The 22,979-nt window shown below is 47.5% G+C and overlaps 1 protein-coding gene across 3 annotated transcripts in view; it reads right to left on the reverse strand.

Annotated features, from left to right (window-relative positions):
• LOC138296661 (UDP-glucuronosyltransferase 2A2-like) overlaps positions 1–22,979 on the reverse strand; it is a 426,472-nt gene that overhangs the window by 70,009 nt on the left and 333,484 nt on the right. For all 3 annotated transcript variants that reach the window (XM_069236003.1, XM_069236020.1, XM_069236011.1), the window contains one exon: positions 2,059–2,190. In XM_069236003.1, coding sequence (XP_069092104.1) covers positions 2,059–2,190 — 132 coding nt within the window. The remainder of the gene's footprint in view (positions 1–2,058; positions 2,191–22,979) is intronic.

Raw genomic sequence — 22,979 nt, forward strand, 5'->3', positions numbered from 1 at the left:
ATGCATACATATCTATACACACACACACACACACACATATATATATATATATATATATATATATCTTCAAGGTGCGTAGATGTGAAGTTATGTATGGTAACTTGCTTTCTTATAGAAACCTACCTTCACAATATTTTTGTCCTCAATGTTCTTGACACAATATTTTGTGCAGATGATACTTTTTCCCTCAATATTTTGTCCAAACACCCTAAAATCATCTATCCACAAGTATCACTGGGTGGGCCCGACTTATGTAGCTGTGAGACATCTCATGGTCAGTAATAAGATTCCCTTTCACCTAAAAGTGCACTCATGACCTGGTGCTTCATGAATAGGGATGGCTTAAGTTACTAGTCCTTATATGTGGTGGTTTCAGTGTTTCTCCATTGCTCTGAAACTGACCGACAGCAGCTACCTAACAGCCATAGCATTGATGGTTATACTGTCTGCTACCAGACATGGTCACATCAGCTCTCCTGATAGGTTGCATCGCTGATATCACCAATCCCACTGCCACAAACCTGAGTGAGCCCTCAGCATATGCACTGCAATCAGGCACAATATGAAAAACAAGCATTGGCAATGCCAATCATTTTATGGTTTGTATACTAAACATACATATGAGTAATAAACAGAAAAGAAGATGGGTATCAGTAGTCTTACCTAACTGACACACGTGATACACAGTGAATTCTGACCTAGTGCTCCACATTTGAATCTGTTCTGTCTATGTAACGAAGAAAATGCAGCTGCTTCCTCCAGTATAATTGTTCTTTGCATCAGGTAAGCATAGTGACTTAGGGCCTATTTTGGAAAGTGAAAGATAGCCTTTCAGCTCTTCATCTGAGCAGGGAAAGCAATGTGCCAGTGGTGGTGAAAGCTGATGAAACCTTTTTATGAGCCACTCACTCACACCGGGCGGAGTAGCCATGAATGTGTAACATTCCCTGTTTTTTCCTATGGGAGTCTGCCTTTCCATGCACTTGACCTCTGCTCTACGTTACTGATAGAGTTGAATTCTAAAATGGCTGCCAGAAAGGTTATAGCGGGTAACTGTAGTGGACTCAGACTTAATGCTTATGCCAAAGTTCCAAATGATGGTAAACTGCCTTCTAGATGGAGGCTGCCACTACGGATGTTTACTCAGAGGCTAAGGAAGGTAGATGGATTTCTTCACTCGCTCAACTCACATACTGGTTATCCTGTGTCTTCCCAATAAAAAAGGCGAAGTGACAACCCTTACCAACGTGCCAGCAGAACGATGTCTCCTCTGGAATTTTTTAGGATTTCCAAATCGGTTGATGGCTATTCATATACCGTAAAATAATGTGAGAATTTCCATAGGTACCTCATTCCCTGTGCAGTGGACCTCTCTTAACTGTGCACTATGCAGCCTGGAGCAATTAAAGATTAGCTCAGCTTAAACCTGGCCAGTCAGTAGTAACTGATGTGATAAATGTAAATTGTTTGGATTTATTTACATTTTGATGTACTTCGATTGTATTTGTGTTTACACAAATTTGTGTTTATTTGTGGTTTTGTTATAAAAATAGATTCTACAATTATATGAAATATATGTTCTTCAGTGCAGTATTTTGAAGGTTCTAACCAGGGGTAAGGTGTGAATCAGGTACCAGTATTTAGAGCCCCATTGCTTCCAGTGGTGGTCGTTTAAGGTTAATAATACCAACACTACAGTATGGAAAGGTAATTTTCACCTTCAAAGAAAAGCTGCTTTACTGTGTTTTTGTTGGGTTTACTTTTAGGACCAGCAAAGAGCAGCAGAAGACCTTGCTTCTATTCATCATTCTTGGCGGCTAAGGCAAAGATGTAAATGTAAAAACTTCTTATCCATCTGGGCCACCTGGAACCGAAATTTCCAAAGATATCAATAATGAAAGACTGCAGTACACCAAGAGCTATGGTGTCGTGGGAGGATAAATAAGGTCTGTCTGGTTTTTAGACTTTACCCCACTGGGCAATGGCAAGAGGGGTTCCATAATAAACATACACATTTTCAAGGAAGTAAAGACAATGTATTCATTTCATAAAACAAACCTTTTGAGGGAGTTGGCTTAGAGCTGCGGCAATCATAGTACTTTTTTCATCTGTGAGGTTCTTGACCATAGAGCCAAGAGAAAATACAACAATACCATGATCCCCAGAACTCTGGACAAAGTTTTCCATTTCCTGTTAGATAAGAAAAGGAGAGGGTGTAACATCTTATGACACAGTCACATGACTCATTGTTAAATGGTAATCAATCGAAATGGAGGATAGGCGGGGCCTCAGATAAAGCCTACTGATAATAGACATAGTTTCAAATTCTGGAAAAAATTATTTGTGGTGGAAAAAATCCTCCAGTGGATTATCCTGCAGATTTACCACTTCCTCCAGGAATCAGATAATTTTCTATCACTGCCCTATTGTATGTACGTCTGAGATAGCTCCTAGCTGATGCCCGCCCTGCACACGATTGCCGTTTGAATTATTAAGTCTCAAATTTGGGTGAAAGTCAATTCTGATAACACCAAAACAAGAAAATCATCAACAAGAAAATAATAATTAGCACTTAAGCAGGAAGCAGGAAAAAAGTCATCTATTTCACCGTGCTTTCAACAAGTGCTGAGTTCAAGGGGCCGCTTTACTTAATCCCACTACTTTAGGCAAGATGACATTTTTAGTCTTTGAAATACAGTTACCATTAATTCTAACTGATATAGAGAAAACACTTTAAAGTATTGCATACTTAGATTATACATTTTACATATATTTTAAGAGTTAAAATTATCCAAGATTATTTTCAGACACACCTTATTCTATCTTTTTTACTTTGTAATACCAGCTTGGTTTCTTCTCGTTTCCTTTTGTCTGCTTTTCAGCTTCACCGAACCAATATTTGTCACACACCAAAGAAAAAATACATATTCATACTCACCATCCTTTGCCAAAATTATTGCTATTAGAATTCCTAATAGAACAATCCCTTGGTGGACCTATTTAGGGGAACTGGAGGTTGACGCACAGACTGTATGGCTTGAAATACTAAAAGGTATCGAGTTGAAACACGTTTTGCTTCTTCAAATATGACACAGATACTATATCTTGTTACTTGGTCTCCTGCTCTTGTCACGAGCCAAAAGGAATTCATCCTCCCAATCACCACCACCCTGGTGAGATTTCCTGTGTCCCTCAACCGATTACCTGTAGACCTTCTGGAAAAACAGATGCACGTCTCACTGTAACCTCTATGGACTAAGGGCCAGATGTAGCAAAGGGTTTTACCCATTCTGTCCTTATGGGAAAATGTGTTCGTACATATGGCCCTAAGTCCTGGGAAACTGGTAAGTATAAAGACAGCCCCAGTCCTGCCAAACTCTTGCACAGTAATTTATATACATAGGGTCCCTTACGTTTCTTGTGAGAGGTAAATGACACCCACAACCATATAGTTAGAAATCTTTATTATAATTTAATTAAGAATTAAAAGTATGGCATGCACTTATGGTAATATTAGGTAAACAATTAGCACATACAAATATTAGAAATGTGAACATGAATAGAATCTCTTACATTTAAAGAATGGTCATTAATAGTGTATACCCATCTCTTTAAGTCTAGACCTCTTCTCTAGATTGCTGACCCTTCACAGAGGTAAAGAACTTGTTCATGAGTGGGGCACTCCGAAATCTAGTATAATGCCGCCAGCATTGAATCACCACCATCAAAGAGCTAAAACCCCACGTTTCTACACAATATTGCACAAAATGTATGAAGTACTTTTTCACTTAATCACAAGATGTTCATGAAGAAATAGGAAACAGGGGACCAGATTTATTAAGGGATTGTGCTGTCTTGCATCACCAGTGCAATTCCTTAATTCAGATTCACAAAGCCTCACAAGGGGTGATTTCACAGAGTGGCTTTGTAAGGAACTGCAATGTCTCCTTTGCTCTGATTTACATTATATTTCAAGGTTGGATGCTTTCCATGAGTGGAGCATGGGCATTCCCGTGCACCCACCCATGGATTCAACACAATTACAGATTTACATAGGTTTGTAAACGTGGAATTTAATGAAATTGGTATGCCTCCCAGACAATAGTGTAAAGAGGAGAAAAAACGTTTTTCTCTTTGTTATTTACTCTATTTGTGATGCATTCTGTATCACACAACTAAAAAAGAAAATGTTTTTAGATTCCTTCCTGCACAAAAACAATCCTGCCATAAAACAGGCACCTCTGCACTATAGTGCAAGGGTCCCTGCTTTTGTGCTAGGCAGCACATAGAGCACCAGAGCAGGGAAAAAGTCAGAAATGCTTCATATCTTTGTAAATATGGAGCATTTCTACTATCTCCCTTTAACGCAACGCCTGCATCACATTGCGTGAAGTAATAGTACATGTGCTCCACAGTGTATATTATCATGTCATACTTGCAAAAGCTGATCACATGGTGTACAAGCATAAGCACGTTGTTTGTTGCAGGCAGAAAACAAACACAAGCCCATCATTGCTAAACAAAAGGCAATGGTAAATAAAAACAATGGCATACGTTAACAATAATCACATAGTTAATGTCAACTATCTAATTATTCAGTATAATCATGCTCCACAAAAGACTTACTTAACATAAGCATTATTTCATAACATTATAAATGAATAATTATAAACTATTTCTAACATCAAAGGTCGCACGTCATCACTCATGATCAATATAAATCCCTCAATGGGATTAGAAATTCATGAAACTTTATTACTAACCTTTGCTTCTTCATCCTTGAGAATGAAAGCCATTAAACCATTACTATTCTGTTTGAGCCACATATGTGAACTGAAATATTCAAGGGAATGTTGTGTGGGCAAAACCACAGATGTGCGCTATCTTGCTTCTACACCTTCTTGTCACCACATCATGCTCCCATCATGAATCTCATCATCCTCAACGATAGCAGACAAAGTAAATTTTTACATCTTCTTCCTTTTGATACTTGAGGTACTTTTTCTCCCAAATAATTTGACATTACACCACTCCCTATTTGACCTCTACTGATTTCAAACAAGGGGTACATACTGAGGCCCATATATTTATGAAAAATGGCACACAACTGTGCTAACGCAGTTGTGCATCATTTTTCTTAATGCCGGCTAACCCCATTCCTTAAAGCCATCCGTGCACCATATATATGGAATGACGCATGATGGCACTTAGGAATGGCTAGCGTTAAAAAAAAAAGGCGCTAGCCTGAGGGGGTGGCGTTAGGGGGAATGGCCCTCGTGGGACAGAAATGATGTTAGGCTGGTTAGCTGGACATTTTTTTAAATGGGCCTACCAGCACTCTAATGCCTGGTCTGATCCAGGAGTTAATGGCGCTAAGCAGGCTTAGTGCCATTATTTAGGTCCGCCTACCACCCGCACGTCGTTTCTGTGTTGAGAGTTAAACAGTTGCATTTATTTACAACTTTTTAAATACATTTTCTTCCACGTTTTCAACATAATCATCACAAAGGGGCATATTTATAAGCCCCTAGCGCCACATTAGTGTCATTTGTTTTACGCTAATGTTGCCCAACGAGGCAAAAATCCTTGCGCCACATTTACAAAGTGGCTCAATGCATGCATTGCGCTACTTTGTAACCCTTTGCGCTACATTAAGCCTTCACCAGGCATAATGTGTGCAAAGGGTGCGTTGGCCCACTTGGGGGGGGCGGAATGGTGCAAGGATTTTCTTGTGTCATTTTGTACAGCACTTTTAACGCCTGCTTAGAGTAGGCGTTAAAAGGAGGCTTCCACTATTTATAGTGGGCCCTCTGTACTCTGCAGAAGTAGCACCTATATTTTGGCTCTACTCCTGCAGAGTACATCAACAGCGCCATGACGCTATTGCCCCCTACCTTGTGACATGGTGCGCCGTATTTTAAATACGGCGAACACATGGTGGCGGTAAGGGACAGTCAATGGTGCCAGAAAAGTGGCCCTGCACACTGTGCAGCGCCACTTTTCTTAAATATGCCCCAAAGTGTGGCAATACGAGCAGCACAGGAATATACGAGGGGCATAAGTGAACAGATTTTTTTTGCAGTTTTCGTCAAAACATACCCAACAACAATTACTACGTTTGGGCAGTTCAGCATACAAAAACAGCAATATTCACAGTGCTTAGCATGATTACTTTACATTATTGATATTGGCAAAGAACTGCAGTTTAGAAAACAATGCGTATTTGGTAGCCCTAGTCGAGAAACTCGAACCGTGATCTCCCCCCCCACATTTCCGCAATGCAAACCCCAGTGCCCTTTTAAGACCCTCTACATAATATTATTCACATTCCGTAAGGAAACTGGCGGAGGCCCACCTGAAACGTGCATGGAGGGGACCCCCCTCTGAACTCACTCAGGAGCTCTCAGACCAGGTACTGTGCTGAGAGGACCCCTGTAGCTCGCCCCCGCCTCCCACTCTACACTGCAGGGGCCTTTGTTATGCCACTGCATTCCATCTTGTTTTATCTGGAAGTTCCTGACGTTTTAGTACTCTGTGCTCTTCATGATGCATAATGGCAATCAGCAGATGGAGGGGATTTCGCAGGAGATTGTAAATCTGTTTCTTTCAGGCAATCTAGTTAGGGATCCCACGTTTTGGCTATGTGCATTGAGCCTCTTCCACGCTTCGCCTCCGGGAGGAGTGTTGCGCCTTCATAACCCGCCCACCTGAGGTGTTCCTTCTGCCATTTTGGCATAACTGGCGCAACGCAGGGGCTTTTTTAGTTCATGGTAATTTCCTGTTTTGCTAGGACCATAGAAAGGTCTGTAAACCTAATGGTGGTTTTATATGTGTGTGGATGAGGGGAAAAACCCAGCTGGCAGGCCAGGAGAGTTTTTTAAATCTGCCTCGAGTACATATTGGCAATTATCGAGCACCATTTCACCCCTGTGAATGTGTGTGCCAGCTCCTCTTCCCAGTTATCCTGTAAGTCCCCCAGGGGTGTCACAATAGCAGATTGCAGAACCTGGTATAAACAGGCTACTTCCTTGTGGTGGCCCGTGGTGATGGATAGAACCTGGCTACCCCTGTGGGGGTGCGGTTTGTGGACCCACGCATCAATGGGCGTGAATGGTTGCCACTACTGCTCAGTGTAGAAGGAACTGACCTCCAGGTACTTTGTGGTTACCAAAGAAGATGTCAAATGACATAAGCTTACCATCTTGATAGAGATCCCCTAATCTCGTAATTCCATATTTGCATCAGTCTGCCAGTCCCCTTAATGCTGCACCTGTGGGTATGTGTTCTAAGCTAAGGAGTGGAAAGTCCAGGGAGAAAGGTCTGCGGACACAGGTCTGCTAAACAGAATGTCGCCAACAATGGGGCACCACTTGTACTGCCATTGTGTTCTTGTGAGGGGGCTTTCCAGGGGTCAAGAGTATCTGGAGGAGGAGGGAAGAGCACAGAACTGCCCCATCCACTGCCCTGCTGGGGTGTAAACGAGCAGCAATTCACTGGATGAACCACTGGAGTTGCGCTGCTAAGTAGTACACCATAAAAATCTGGTGCAGCTAGACCCCCCGTCTGTTCTTGAATGCTGTAGTTTGGTCAGCGCTACCCTATGTCTGTCTGCCTCCCAGATAAGGTCCATCAATAATGAGTTTAGGTGTTGTTATGCTATTAATTGTGTTTGACCAATGACTTTGTGTTTCACCACTGCACATATTAGTTGTTCAATGTTGACCAGTAGCACATTACATGTTGTATTCAGTTTAGCTGCCTATTGGCTTTAATGTGGCATTAGACATTACATTTGGTATTTAGGTTAGCTGCCTATTGGCTTTAACATAGCATTAGACATTACATTTGGTATTTAGGTTAGCTGCCTATTGGCTTTAACATGGCATTAGCCATTACATTTGGTGTTTAGGTTATCTGCCTATTGGCTTTAACGTGGAGTTAGACATTGCAGTTGAGACATTGCAGATGAGCTGTGTTTTTCCAAGCTGTGTTTTTCCACATGGTTGACCAAGCTGTGTTTTTCAAATTGAATTCACACGAACCCTAACGTGATAAGAGAGCGTATATTTGGTGTTTTCCTTTCTGCTTAGCCTTGGGAAGAGGAGGGGCCTAGGAGATCTGGCCAATCTCCAATGGCTTGTTTTATTTTCCAGAGTCTGACGTGAAGGGGCAGGTTTTTGTAACGGTGGCCCTGTGGCAGCAACAGGGAGAGATCTTTCAGGACTTCAGTCAGGAGCGGACGTCAGCTGCCCGGCTCATGTTTGGGTGGAAAGTCTCTTTCTCGCAGTTGAACCGGAGTCATCAACTTGAAGATAGGAGAAAGATGACAAGCAGTGATAGGCCCTACGGTGATGCAATTTTGACTTTTATTCTTTGCTTTGAAGTTATGCTATAATATAATCACATGTATTTGCTGGGTACATTGCAACTGAGAAGTACTTTGATATATTTTGCTTTCATTGCTGTGACTACTTTTAAACGTGCGATTCCAACATACTAATCTCGTCTTTCAGGAACCTCGTGGTGAAGTAATAATAACAATAAATGTCTTCTTGAAACTAAGAAGTGCAGTCCAGAGAAGTTTTGTAAGCTCGGTCATAAGATGAGAGAAGGAAAGCAAAACAGGTGTATATAAATTCACTGAGAGATAACAATGGGCAGTGTAACGAAGGAGTACAACAGTCTAGGGAGTGCCACCACCTTACCCACAGCTATACTTCCAGCTACTGATAGACTTTAGCCCTCATTATAACCATGGCGGTTGATGAAAAAGCGGGGGTAATACCGCCACAGGCCGGCGGTAAATACTGCCAAATTATGACCATGGCGGAAACAGCTCAGACAGCCACTTTAACACACCGACCGCCAGGGTGGAATCAACAGGCACCGCGGCAGTAACCGCCTACAGCCAGACGAAAGACAATGTTCCGCCCACTGTATTATGACACACCAATCCGCCACCTTTTCCGGGGCGGTACCAAACGACATGAAAAGCCTGGTGGGAACACTGCACAAAAGGGAAACGATTCACCTGTGGAGACTCTGGGAAGAACCACGCCGCCATGGAGCCCGAGCTGCATGCCTTCCAAATGCTCTTCTACGTGCTGCTCCACTACTAACACCAACAACGGCGAAGACTACCACAGTGAGTACAGCCGCCTATCACACAGGGGAGGGGGGAGGAAAAAGAGAGTGACACACACATGCAATACCCCCAACACCATACAAACAAGGAGATGCAGCAATATAACATATTTACCCTCTACCCCTCAGGAATAATGCAAGGACAAAAGGAATTGATGAAACTGAGTGTAATAAGATAAAAAAGTAGGAATACGTGCATCCAAATCACAAAGTATATACATATTTACAAATGTAGGGACACTGCCCAGTCCTCAATGTTCACAGACCACAGGGCCACATTACAAAGTCCAAGGCCCCACTTTACTCCTGCAACAACACAGAGAGAACACTGCAGGGGCATCAGGTCGAAAATAGGCAGGCACCTCAGGGGGACGGGGAACGGGGGCACCTCAGCCGGCAGATGGAACAACACCACTGGTCCTGGAGGGGGCAACATGCCCATTAGTCTGTCCTTAGTCTGTCTTGGGGAGTGCAAGGCCACAGTCTCTCTAGTTGGTGACTTGCCCACATGCTCTGGAGGGGGCAACATGCCCTGTGCTTGGTCCTGGGGAGTGCAAGGCCACAGTCTCTCAAGTGGGTGACTTGCCCACTGGTAATGGAGGGGAAACATGCCCTGTGCTTGGTCCTGGGGAGTGCAAGGCCATAGTCTCTTAAGTGGGTGACTTGCCCACTGGCAATGGAGGGGGAATCGTGTCCTGTGAGCTTCATCCTGGGGAGCATAGGGTGACTGGATGGCATATCCACTGGTTATGGAGGGGGCATCGTGCCCTGTGAGCTTCATCCTGGGGAGGATGGGGTCAGTGAATGTCATCTCCAATGGTTCTGGATGGGGCATCGTTCCCTGTGAGCTTCATTCTGGGGAGGATAGGGTGAGTGGATGGCATCTCTGCTGGTTCTTGAGGGGGCATCGTGCCCTGTGATGCAGATATTGGGGAGTGCAAGATTACAGTCTCTCAGGTGGGTGTTATACCCACTGGATTTGCAGGGGTCAGGCCGCACAACAGCCCATCGACGCAGGTCTAATGAATGTCCATCGGGGGTGACGGCTGTTCAGTGGTGGCAGTGTTGCTGCTGCCGCTGGTGGTGGGGGAAGCTCCAACCCATCCCCTGCAGCCTCAGACGGCTGCCCAGTGGTGCTGCTGCTGGTGGTGGTGAGGGGAGGCACAATGCCATCCCCTGCAGCCTCGGACAGCTGCCCAGTGGTGCTGGTGATGGTGCTGGTGGCAGTGCTGGTGGGGGTGATGCTGGCGGTGCTGCTGGTGGTGGTGGAGGGAAGCTCCAGCCAATCCCCTGCAGCCTCGGATGGCTGCCCAATGGTGCTGGTTCTGGTGGTGGTGGGGGGAAGCTCCTGCCCATCCCCTGCAGCCTCAGACGACTGCACCACCATGGTTGGTGGTGGGGGCTCTGACTGAGTCCCAGCACCAGGCTTCTTGCCCTTCCTTCCTGCAGCACTTTGGGCGGGCTCCTTGCTCTTCCTTCCTGCAGCACTTGAGGCAGGCTCCTTGCCCTTCCTTCCTGCAGCACTTGGGGCAGGCACCCTTTCCATCTGGCTGGCTGGTGGCTGTCAGGAATCCCCAAGGTGCCTCCTGCGTTATCTTTCAGAATCCCCAGGGATTAGGGTTAAATCATATCCCTGTTCTTGGTTAAACCTTCATGTTTCTAAGTAAACATAATATGCTATGTTACACAATTGGTTTTATCAATGCTTGTTTTACCAATGCTTGTTTGCTAATGTGAGCAGGTGTAGACATGTGCTTCTAATTGGGTGTGGTGTAGACATGTGCTTCTAATTGGCTGTGGTGACTCATCCACATGTGGAAACTCAACTGCTTTCCTTACTGGCTATAAATAGCAGAGTGAAGCATGCCTCCCTGGTTTGCTTTGTTTTGCTTCCTGATCTCAGCATCTGATTTGGTAGTCCAGCCCCTGCTGTCATCCTCGTATTCAGGACTTTTTAGACAATTATTTTCTTAGTTCGTGTACCAGCTGACACTAGGCATTCTTCCAGCACTCCGGAAAAGACTGCAGATAAGTGACTAGTATTCTCCAGGGAGTTTGTTTTTTGAGTGCTGCGCTTTCCTAGAACAGCTGGTGTATTTCAGACTTCGTATTTTGGCAGAGTGCTTATCTTGAAGAGACAAATGCATTTCTGAACATTCTACTTTATTATTGTAGTTACTTGCTTAAATGTGCTTCAGGAAATCTGCTTGAGCTCAAGTACCACAAAAAGTGACAGTGCATTTTTAAAAGAGCATTTACATGACTTTTCTTTCTCTAATAGCATAACTCTTGGATTTAAATTCTGTCATTCATGCCTGTGTTTCAAGTTTGAGGAATTTGCTTCTGAAGGGTTTTTCACACACACAGTGAAACCAAACCAAACTGTGCCACCCTAACTGTTTAAACCCAGAGTGGACATTTGTTTTTCTTGGATTGTTTTTGTTCCTTTTAGTTTAACCCTATGCATGCAGGAAAGTTATATGTGATATAATTAATGCCCTTGTTTGTCTTGTTTGTCTTTTTTGTGCATGATAAATGCAACCACAGTTCTAATTGTAGTGTGCAACAATGAATCTCTGTGAAGCCACCCCTAATGTCGCAGCACTTATTGTTATGGTACTCAGGTTGGGTATTTGGTAATGCATTGTTAGTAATTGTGCCAACAGTTATTATTATCCAAGAAAAGTGCTGGAGCATCCCGGTGTTCTTCTACCGCTCCCGTGCCCATATAAGAAAGAGAGATTCAGTTTCAAGGAAGTTGAGTGCACTAACTCTACTATCACTCTTTCAACAACGACCTGCTCCCCAAAGATACAGGGTGCCTGGTTGGACCGGCAAGACATGGCAGTGTTCTGTCTCTTTCTCTTCCACTCCCCCTTTCCTTCTGGGACACCTGCCGGGGTTTCTGTGTCCACCATGAAGTGCTGAGAGGTATTCCAGGAGGTGGGGGCATACTATCGCCCCTGCAGACACCCTGCTTTTCAGGTGAGTCGCCCCGTCTCAACAGTGGCGGGATACTTTCACACCTGGAGTTGCTGGGGACACTACTGTGCCCATGGTCTGGGTGGCTGAGGTGCTTGCCTGGGTTTTGACCACCCTGGCCTGACATGAAGGAGGGTGGGGGGGTAGGGAAGAGGTCAATAGTGGAGAGGAAAAGCTTCTTAGGGACATTGGGGTGGGAAGAGGGAGAAGGTTTGGTAGTGGAGGAAGAGGGAGTGGTTGTAGGAGGTGTCAGTCTGCTGTGTTTGGATTCCGGTGCATGGGCTGGATGCTGTTGTGAGGTGGATGGCTGTTGAGTGTCTGAGTGCTTGCGTTTGTGTACTTTGGGAGGAGGGGGCACAGACACAGTGGGAGAGGACATAGGGGACGTGTGCATGGATGTGGGGGTGGTGACTGCCAGTGAGGTGTGTGATCTGATAGGTGTGCTGGTGATGGGGGTAATGAATGAGGATGTAGTGCATGCAGTTGTGAGTGTCTACGCAACTTGGAGGGAGGTGGAGAACGAGGAGGAGGGGACACAATGGAGGCAGTGGATGATGGTATGTCTGCATCTGGATGGTGTTTGTGTGAGTGCCTGTGGGATGAAGTGTGGTGCTTGTGTTCGCCATGTCCACTCTTCTGTGTTGTCCTGTGTGCATGCTCATCTGCCTGTGTGCTTGGGATAGATTGGGGTTGAGGTGAATGGGATTAGGAAGGGGACGTTGTAGGGGGGAGGGTGGAAACAGGGACAATGGCTACCATCATAGAGGAAGCCAAAGCCTGGATTGATCTTTGTTGAGCCGCCAATCCAGTGTGAATGCCCTCCAGAAATGCATTGGACTATTGCATTTGGGCTGCCAGCCCCTGGATGGCATTCACATTGGTTGACTGCCCAACAGAGATGGATTGCAGGAGGTCAATAGCTTCCTCACTCAGGGCAGCACGGCTCACTGGGACAGGGCCTGAGATGCCTGGGTCGAAGGAGATGCCCACCCTCCTGGGTGAACGGGCACAGGCTACTCGCTGAGGGGCTGCTGGGAGGGCAGTGCTGGTACGGGGTGGCGGCTGTACCTGTAGCTGGGGTGGGCACAGAGGTGTCTGCCACCACCAGGGAGCTTCCATCGGAGGAGGTATCCGTGTCCGAACTGTCCCCTCCAGTCTTCGCCGTGGTGCTCCCCTTGCCCTCCGTCCCACTGGTGCCCTCAGTGTCGGTGGACTTGGCCTCCTGGGTCCTGTAGGATGCAGCTCCCTCTATCGCTGGTGCCTCTGCTCCTCCGCCAGATGATGCTAAGGCACATAAGGACAGGATGACAAAACAAAAAGGGGGAGAGACAAAAGGATTCACTTGGTCAATGGCGGCTCCAACACCACCGTTGGCGTACACAACACACTCACACACAGGAGGCAGCCCTGCGCACTAGGCAATGCACTACCAGTTACAATGCTAATCACCAGGCCATGGGTAGGGACACATACCGTCAACTGCAGCATACCTGAGACCCACACACCCCTGCCCAGTCGTGGATGCCTTCTAGCTAGGTTGGAGGAATATCACATCAGAACCCTGCCCAACATGGGACCTACTCTGCAATGTCAGGCCTGGCCTCGGGGCACCCACAGGCCCATATCCCCCACCCGTATACCACCCCACCAGGCAGAAGTTGTAATGAAGGGCATTGTACACACCCCCCTGTAGCTGCTGTGATGCCCCCAAGTGCCCATCCAGCTCCGGATAGGCCACTGCCAGTATGCGGGCCATCAGGGGGTAAGTGTTCGACGGGCACCCCCTCCTAGTTGGGAGGCCATCCCCAGCTGGGCCTCCGCTGTCTTCCGTGCCCAGCGTCTCAGTTCCTCCCACCGTTACTGACAGTGGGTGCTCCGCCTGCTGTAGACCCCCAGGGTTCTCACGTCCTTGGCTATGGCACGCCATATACCCTTCTTTTGATGGGCGTTGACCTGCAGAAAAATAGACACAGGGGAAGGTATTAGTCAGACCGTCCTGCCTGTTACACTCATGGCCCACCATGCTCCTTCATATCCCCATTAGCACAGACATGGCCATGCATACATGCTGCACGTTGCCCAGGGGACATCCACCCCCCCTACACGAGGCCTGAACACATACCACTCCATGTATTCATGCCCCATGCATCAAGCTCACAGTATACTCACCTGTTGGTCTGCAGGCACATACAGCAGTCGGTACTGGGGTAGGAGCCTATCCACCAGTCTCTCAAACTCTGCTGAGGTGAAGGCAGGGGCCCTTCCACATAAGCCATGGTAGGTTCCAGACACAGGTCACAGCAGCACATGCAATGTAGGTTCTCTCCTGTTGAAGGTCAGGTAGCAAGTGAGTCAACAAATAGAGATGGCGGTCACTTCCGTGGCGGTGCACACCGTCACCACCGGCGTACATCACCATTGGCCACTGTAACCCATAGGGCCCAAAGATAACCAATGAGGAGTTGCACAGTGGTTCTCGACAGCCTCCCGCAACGGCGCACAACGTCAGCGGAATTACCTCACTTCTACCTATCCCTCCATACTGGACAGGAAAACATCATTTCGGTGGGGGGGGCAGGCCATGGATCCTAAATGCGTCACAGTTCAAATGTTCACATTCTGGACATAGGCCACCATAATATTGTATGAATCACAATATGTATTGTACTGTAGTGGTTACAATGTACAGATAATGATCAGCTGCTCACTCTTTTGCCCCACAGAATGCAGCCACTGCAGATGAATAGGAGATGGAGACATACCCCTGTGTACAGACCCCTGGTGGACTTGGCAACAATGAAGGACAGGCACCTTATCCTCACCTATAGGCTTGACAGGGCCATAATCACAGAGCTCTGTGCCCAATTGCAGCCTGACCTGATATCTGCTATCTCTCACCCCACTGGGATCCCCCCTCTTGTGCAAGTGCTATCAGTGTTCCATTTCCTGGCAACTGGTTCTTTCCAAGTGACAGTGGGCTTGGCAGCAGGAAGGTCACAGCCAATGTTCTCAATAGTGCTGACCAGAGTGTTGTCTACCCTGATCAAACACATGTGCAGCTACATTGTTTTCCCCCAGCTGGAAGATTTGGCCACAGTGAAGGCTGACTTCTATGCAATGGGACATATCCCCAACATCACTAGTGCGACTGATGGGACACATATTGCATTTGTCCCCCGCTGATCAAATGAACAGGTCTTCAGAAATCACAAAAGTTATCAATCTATGAATGTGCAGATCGTGTGTTTGGCGGACCAGTACATCTCCCATGTCAATGCTAAGTATCCAGGCTTGGTGCATGATGCTTTTATCTTGAGGAAGAGCAGCATCCCACATGTGATGGGCCAACTCCAGAGGCACAGGCTGTGGCTAATAGGTCAGCCCGGGTTCCCACCCAGTGGATGTTGGTGTATGGGTATGGTGTGGGCCATAAGGGTTAGTGTGTGGCGAACAGTTGTCCCTCGATATTTGTAGGTGTCTCTGGTTACCCCAGCCTATCATGGCTACTGACCCCTGTGAGGAATGCCAGGACATGGGCAGAAGAACGTTACAATGAGGCGCATGGGCTAACCAGAAGGATAATAGAAAGAACCTTCGGCCTCCTGAAGGCCAGGTTTCATTGCCTCCATCTAACAGGTGGATCCCTGTGCTACTCACCCAAGAAGGTCTGCCAGATCATCGTGGCATGCTGTATGTTGCACAACCTTGCCTTGCGACGCCATGTGCCTTTTCTGCAGGAGGAGGAGGCTGGAGATGGCTGTGTGGCAGCAGTGGACCCTGTGGACAATGAAGAAGAGGAGGTAGAGGTTGAGGATGAAGACAACAGAAGTGTAGTCATTTGTCAATACTTTCACTGACACACAGGTAAGACAGTGTTATTTCACTTTTCATTGACAGTTTGGTGTGTGACATTGTCACAGGCAAGCTGTGAATTCCCACTGCTATGGTCACTCACTGTACCCACTGGCATCACTTTTTGCAGATGTTGGTGCTCCATTATTGCTCCTGGTGTGTTCAGTGCAGCCAACCACAGGTCTTTCCTATGTAAACATTAAAATTGCAATGTTTGAACCTTGTTAGACGGATTCATTTTGAAATAATTTCACATACTCCATACTTGTATTTTTTCTAAGTGTGTTTATTTAAGTGCTAGGAAGAAAATTGGGTAGTGCAATTGGCTGAGGTGATGATGGAGGAAAGTCCAGGGTAGAGTCCAGTCTATTGGTAGCACAGGTGCATTGTCCAAGGGGGCATAGGAAGGGAAGCAATGGCAGTTCAAGGTGGACAGGGTGACAGAGTGGAACCCAAGGGTGACATTCAGGGGTCTTATTTTCTGGCGGGGTCTTGGCAATAGTCTCTGGCTTCTGCCTGTATCGCAGGGAAGGTTTGCGTGGTGGTGCTGCTTCTGCAGGGGGAGGGGTGCCGGTGGCCTGTTGGTCCTGTGGCGGGGCCTCCTGTCCACTAGCGGCAGCGGAGGTGGAGGGCTGTTCAGTAATCTGGCTAGTCTCAGGGGCCTGCTGTTGTGCCACTGCCTCCCTCATACTGTTGGCCATGTCTGCCAGCACCCCTGAAATGGAGACCAGGGTGGTATTAATGGACTTCAAGTCCTCCCTGATCCCCAGGTACTGTCCCTCCTGCAGCCGCATGTTCTCCTGAATTTTGTCCAGGATCTGGCCCAGCGTATCCTGGGAATGTTGGTATGCTCCCAGGATCGCGGTGAGTGCTTCCTGGAGAGTTGGTTCCCTGGGCCTGTCCTCCCTTGGCGCACAGCAGTCCTCACAGCTTCCCTGTTGTCCTGTGCCTCTGTCCCCTGAACCGTGTGCCCACTGCCACTGACCCCAGGTCCCTGATTGTCTTAGGTTTGTGGTGTACCCTGGGGTCCCTGTAGTGGTGGACACGCTGCTGATTTAGGTGTCCTGGGGACAGAGGTATGGGCCCATTGGGTGGATGCTGTGGTGGTCTTTCGTGAAGGGGGAGACTCTGTGGTGGTGTGAGAGTGTGCCTGGGTAATTGACTGTCCGGAGGTCCCTGATGGGCCAGGTTGGTCATCCAGATTCAGGCGACCAGAGCTGCTGTCATCACTGTGGGCCTCTTCTCGGTGGGCTGGATGTTGCTGGCACCTCTTCTCTGGTGACATTGGGTGAGGTACCTGTGGGGATGTAAATGCAGTGCTATTGTTTCTGTTTGTGACATATTGTGCATGGGTGTGTTGCCCTCTATGGTTGTTATTGCCCTGGCAGCTTTGCCTTGTGGGAGTTGATATTTGGTGGGTTAGCTGATTGTCTCTAGTGTGCATGCTTTGGTGATAGGTGTCCATGCAGGTCTGTGAGTGGTGTCCATGCATTGGTATGGCATGCAGGGCTTGGCATTGAGATGAGTGTGTTGTGATGGTGGGGTGTGTGGGTAGTGGTGGAGTGATGGGAGTGAGGGTGGGGGTATGTGATGGCATGGAGGTTGGGGGGTGATAGTAGAATAGAGTTGACTTACCAGAGTCCAGTCCTCCTGCTACTCCTGCCAGGCCCTCAGGATGCATGATTGGCAAGACTTCCTCCTCCCATGTTGTTAGTTGTGGGGGAGGGGTTGGGGGTCCATCGCTAGTCCTCTGTACAGCTAGTTGGTGTCTAGCTGCAATGGGACGTACCTTCCCCCATAGTTCATTCCACCTCTTCCTGATGTCATCCCTTGTTCTTGGGTGGTGTCCCACGGCGTTGACCCTGAACACGATTCTCCGCCATAGCTCCATCTACCTAGCAATGGATATCTGCTGCACTTGTGATCAAAATAGCTGTGGCTCTACCGGGATGATTTCCTCCACCATGACCCTTCGCTCCTCCTCAGAGAATCTGGGATGTTGTTGTGGTGCTATGGGTGTAGTGTGAGTGATGTGGGTGAGGATGTGTAGGGTTCTGTGTTGGGGTGTATGATGTAAGGTGAGTGGGTGGTGTATAAGGTGATGGTGGTATGTGACTCTGGTTGTGTGTGTGCTCTTCCTCTCTCTGCTGGCAATTATTTCTTGTCGTAAGGGGTTGTGGGTAATGTGTGTGTGTTTTATAGTGGTGTGGGTGTGGTGTGTGTATGGGTGTCAGGTGTGTGTAGTTTGAACTGTCCAGTGTGGTGCTATTTTGTTTGTCTGTGTGTATTTTATGCACAGCGGTATGTACCGCCAGTGGTTTACCGCAGTTGAATGTCCACTGTGGTGATTCATGGGTCATAATGTTGTGGGCGTTGTTCTGTTGGCGTAACGATGTGGGTTTTGATACCGCCAGTTTATCACTGACCTTTGGTGTGGTGGATTTGTGTGTGTGTCTGAATAGTGACGGATTGGTGTGTGTGTGTGTCATAATATGGTTAGCGGATATCCGCTGAGGTATGTTGGTGGAAGTCAGCAAAGCGGTAAGAGGGATTTACCGCCAATGTCATAATGAGGGCCTTAGTGTCTCACAAAAGACAACGCAGGCCTTAAACCCACGAATGGCCTCACCAACGTTGTCCTCCAAGAGGTCAGGGAGATCATGAGAAGTAGCAAATTCTTAGCATAAAATCCTGCAGTCTAGAGAAATCCCTGAGAGCGACCATAAGTCCCAAAAGAAAAAAACTATTTCATGCAGCTGGGGGAGCGTGTCCTCTTTTCATATGCCTGTATTAATAGTTTCGCTCTCGCACCCACAGTGCCTTGGCCACCTGGGTCAGGCAACTACTGTCTTCCCCTGAGAATGTGGCCAGCCTGGGACAGAAGCAGATCATTATCAGATTTTCCAGGGCAATCTGAATTTGGGAATATTAGCTTAGAGAGCGCATCTTACGTGGAATTCTCATTGCTACCTACGTGGGACATTGCAGGTCTTCTTCCCACTCACAGTCATCTAAGATTCATAGATCTCCTTCCGATGTGGCCTTCAGCTTGTTAAGCATTTCAGTCCAGTTATTAATCATTGTCCTAGGAGTCAGCCAGCTTTATCTTTTAACTCCTCTGTAAGCCCCATATTCTACAATGAAGCACAGTCCTGAATAGTTGTATCTCTGATCAGATTCACCACTAAAGTGACACAGATACCGAAAGGCTTCCAAGTTTGGTACAGAAAATTCGGCTTGCAGTTATGCAAATGGTTTGCATCTACTCTGCCCCCCAAGCTTCTTAGTTTTTTGTGTCTTTTAATGAACGCAGTAAATCATTACAGGCGAAACTACAGAATCGGAGTAGTTGGGTGGGTGAACCAGAGGATGGATTTAGGAGTGAGTGAAAGGGTGGGTGGATGAAAGAATTGATGGATTTGTGGGCGAAAGGAGGGGTGGATCAAAGGATGAAATGATGTGTGGGTAAAAGGGTGGGTGGATGAAAGGATGGATGGGTGAGTAGGAGGAAAGATGGGAGCGTAAAAGGCTGGATGAGTGTAGGAGGCTGGACTGGCTTGTAGTGAGTACCAAGGGGTACTTGCACCTTGCACCAGGCCCAGTTATCCCTTATTAGTGTATAGGGTGTCTAGCAGCTTAGGCTGATAGATAATGGTAGCTTAGCAGAGCAGCTTAGGCTGAACTAGGAGACGTGTGAAGCTACTACAGTACCACTTAGTGTCATATGCACAATATCATAAGAAAACACAATACACAGTTATACTAAAAATAAAGGTACTTTATTTTTATGACAATATGCCAAAGTATCTTAGAGTGTACCCTCAGTGAGAGGATAGGAAATATACACAAGATATATATACACAATAGCAAAAATATGCAGTATAGTCTTAGAAAACAGTGCAAACAATGTATAGTTACAATAGGATGCAATGGGGAAACATAGGGATAGGGGCAACACAAACCATATACTCCAGAAGTGGAATGCGAACCACGAATGGACCCCAAACCTATGTGACCTTGTAGAGGGTCGCTGGGACTATTAGCAAATAGTGAGAGTTAGAAAAATAACCCTCCCCAAGACCCTGAAAAGTGAGTGCAAAGTGCACTAAAGTTCCCCTAAGGACAAAATAGTCGTGTTAGAGGAATAATGCAGGAAAGACACAAACCAGCAATGCAACAACTGTGGGTTTCCAACCTCGGGTACCTGTGGAACAAGGGGACCAAGTCCAAAAGTCACAAGCAAGTCGGAGATGGGCAGATGCCCAGGAAATGCCAGCTGCGGGTGCAAAGAAGCTTCGACTGGACAGAAGAAGCTGAGGTTTCGGCAGGAACGAAAAGGGCTAGAGACTTCCCCTTTGGTGGACGGATCCCTCTCGCCTTGGAGAGTCGTGCAGAAGTGTTTTCCCGCCGGAAGGACGCCAACAAGCCTTGCTAGGCGCAAATCGTGCGTTTGGCGTTTTTGGACGCTGCTGGGGCCCAGGAGGGACCAGGAGGTCGCAAATTGGACCTGAAGAGAGAGGGGACGTCGAGCAAGACAAAGAGCCCTCACTGAAGCAGGTAGCACCCGGAGAAGTGCCAGAAACAGGCACTACGAGGATGCGTGAAACGGTGCTCGCCGAAGTTGCACAAAGGAGTCCCACGTCGCCGGAGACCAACTTAGAAAGTCGTGCAATGCAGGTTAGAGTGCCGTGGACCCAGGCTTGGCTGTGCACAAAGGATTTCCGCCGGAAGTGCACAGGGGCCGGAGTAGCTGCAAAGTCGCGGTTCCCAGCAATGCAGTCTGGCGTGGGGAGGCAAGGACTTACCTCCACCAAACTTGGACTGAAGAGTCACTGGACTGTGGGGGTCACTTGGACAGAGTCGCTGGATTCGAGGGACCTCGCTCGTCGTGCTGAGAGGAGACCCAAGGGACCGGTAATGCAGCTTTTTGGTGCCTGCGGTTGCAGGGGGAAGATTCCGTCGACCCACGGGAGATTTCTTCGGAGCTTCTGGTGCAGAGAGGAGGCAGACTACCCCCACAGCATGCACAAGCAGGAAAACAGTCGAGAAGGCGGCAGGATCAGCGTTACAGAGTTGCAGTAGTCGTCTTTGCTACTATGTTGCAGGTTTGCAGGCTTCCAGCGCGGTCAGCAGTCGATTCCTTATCAGAAGGTGAAGAGAGAGATGCAGAGGAACTCGGATGAGCTCTTGCATTCGTTATCTAAAGTTTCCCCAGAGACAGAGACCCTAAATAGCCAGAAAAGAGGGTTTGGCTACCTAGGAGAGAGGAAAGGCTACTAACACCTGAAGGAGCCTATCAGCAGGAGTCTCTGACGTCACCTGGTGGCACTGGCCACTCAGAGCAGTCCAGTGTGCCAGCAGCACCTCTGTTTCCAAGATGGCAGAGGTCTGGAGCACACTGGAGGAGCTCTGGACACCTCCCAGGGGAGGTGCAGGTCAGGGGAGTGGTCACTCCCCTTTCCTTTGTCCAGTTTCGCGCCAGAGCAGGGGCTAAGGGGTCCCTGAACCGGTGTAGGCTGGCTTATGCAGAATTGGGCACATCTGTGCCCAACAAAGCATTTCCAGAGGCTGGGGGAGGCTACTCCTCCCCTGCCTTCACACCATTTTCCAAAGGGAGAGGGTGTCACACCCTCTCTCAGAGGAAGTTCTTTGTTCTGCCATCCTGGGCCAGGCCTGGCTGGACCCCAGGAGGGCAGCTGCCTGTCTGAGGGGTTGGCAGCAGCAGCAGCTGCAGTGAAACCCCAGGAAGGGCAGTTTGGCAGTACCAGGGTCTGTGCTACAGACCACTGGGATCATGGGATTGTGCCAACTATGCCAGGATGGCATAGAGGGGGCAATTCCATGATCATAGACATGTTACATGGCCATATTCGGAGTTACCATGGTGAAGCTACATATAGGTAGTGACCTATATGTAGTGCACGCGTGTAATGGTGTCCCCGCACTCACAAAGTTCAGGGAATTGGCTCTGAACAATGTGGGGGCACCTTGGCTAGTGCCAGGGTGCCCTCACACTAAGTAACTTTGCACCTAACCTTTACCAGGTAAAGGTTAGACATATAGGTGACTTATAAGTTACTTAAGTGCAGTGTAAAATGGCTGTGAAATAACGTGGACGTTATTTCACTCAGGCTGCAGTGGCAGGCCTGTGTAAGAATTGTCAGAGCTCCCTATGGGTGGCAAAAGAAATGCTGCAGCCCATAGGGATCTCCTGGAACCCCAATACCCTGGGTACCTCAGTACCATATACTAGGGAATTATAAGGGTGTTCCAGTAAGCCAATGTAAATTGGTAAAAATGGTCACTAGCCTGTTAGTGACAATTTGGAAAGAAATGAGAGAGCATAACCACTGAGGTTCTGATTAGCAGAGCCTCAGTGAGACAGTTAGTCACTACACAGGTAACACATTCAGGCACACTTATGAGCACTGGGGCCCTGGGTTACCAGGGTCCCAGTGACACATACCACTAAAACAACATATATACAGTGAAAAATGGGGGTAACATGCCAGGCAAGATGGTACTTTCCTACAATGAGTATGAAAAAGGTTGGATGGATGAGTGGGTGAAAGGATGGGTGAGTGAAAGGATGGATGGGTGGGTGAAAGTATGGAAGGGCAAGCGGATAGATGGATGAGTGGGTGAAAGGATGGGTAGAAGGGTGGGTGAAAGATGGGTGGATGAGTGGTTGGGATGATGGCTAGATGGGTGGATGAAAGGATGGCAGAGTAAATGGATATCTGAGAGGATGGATGAGTGGATGAAATGATGGCAGAATAAAATGTGTCCAACCCCTGTCTATGTGTAAATTCATGCGCCTCCAGCTAAGCTAGTGGATTTTATACATTTTTTGAAGCCACCGCGGATGACCAACCCTTGCTGTGCATGGATACCTCATCCAATAGGTTTGTTCATTTTTTGAACTTGGATCTAAAAATAGTTCGTAATCCAAGCTTAGTGGTCAGTATTAGTCCTACAAGTCAACCCGGATTTTGAAGTGA

This window comes from Pleurodeles waltl, chromosome 1_2, assembly GCF_031143425.1.
Source record: "Pleurodeles waltl isolate 20211129_DDA chromosome 1_2, aPleWal1.hap1.20221129, whole genome shotgun sequence".
NCBI lineage: Eukaryota > Metazoa > Chordata > Amphibia > Caudata > Salamandridae > Pleurodeles > Pleurodeles waltl.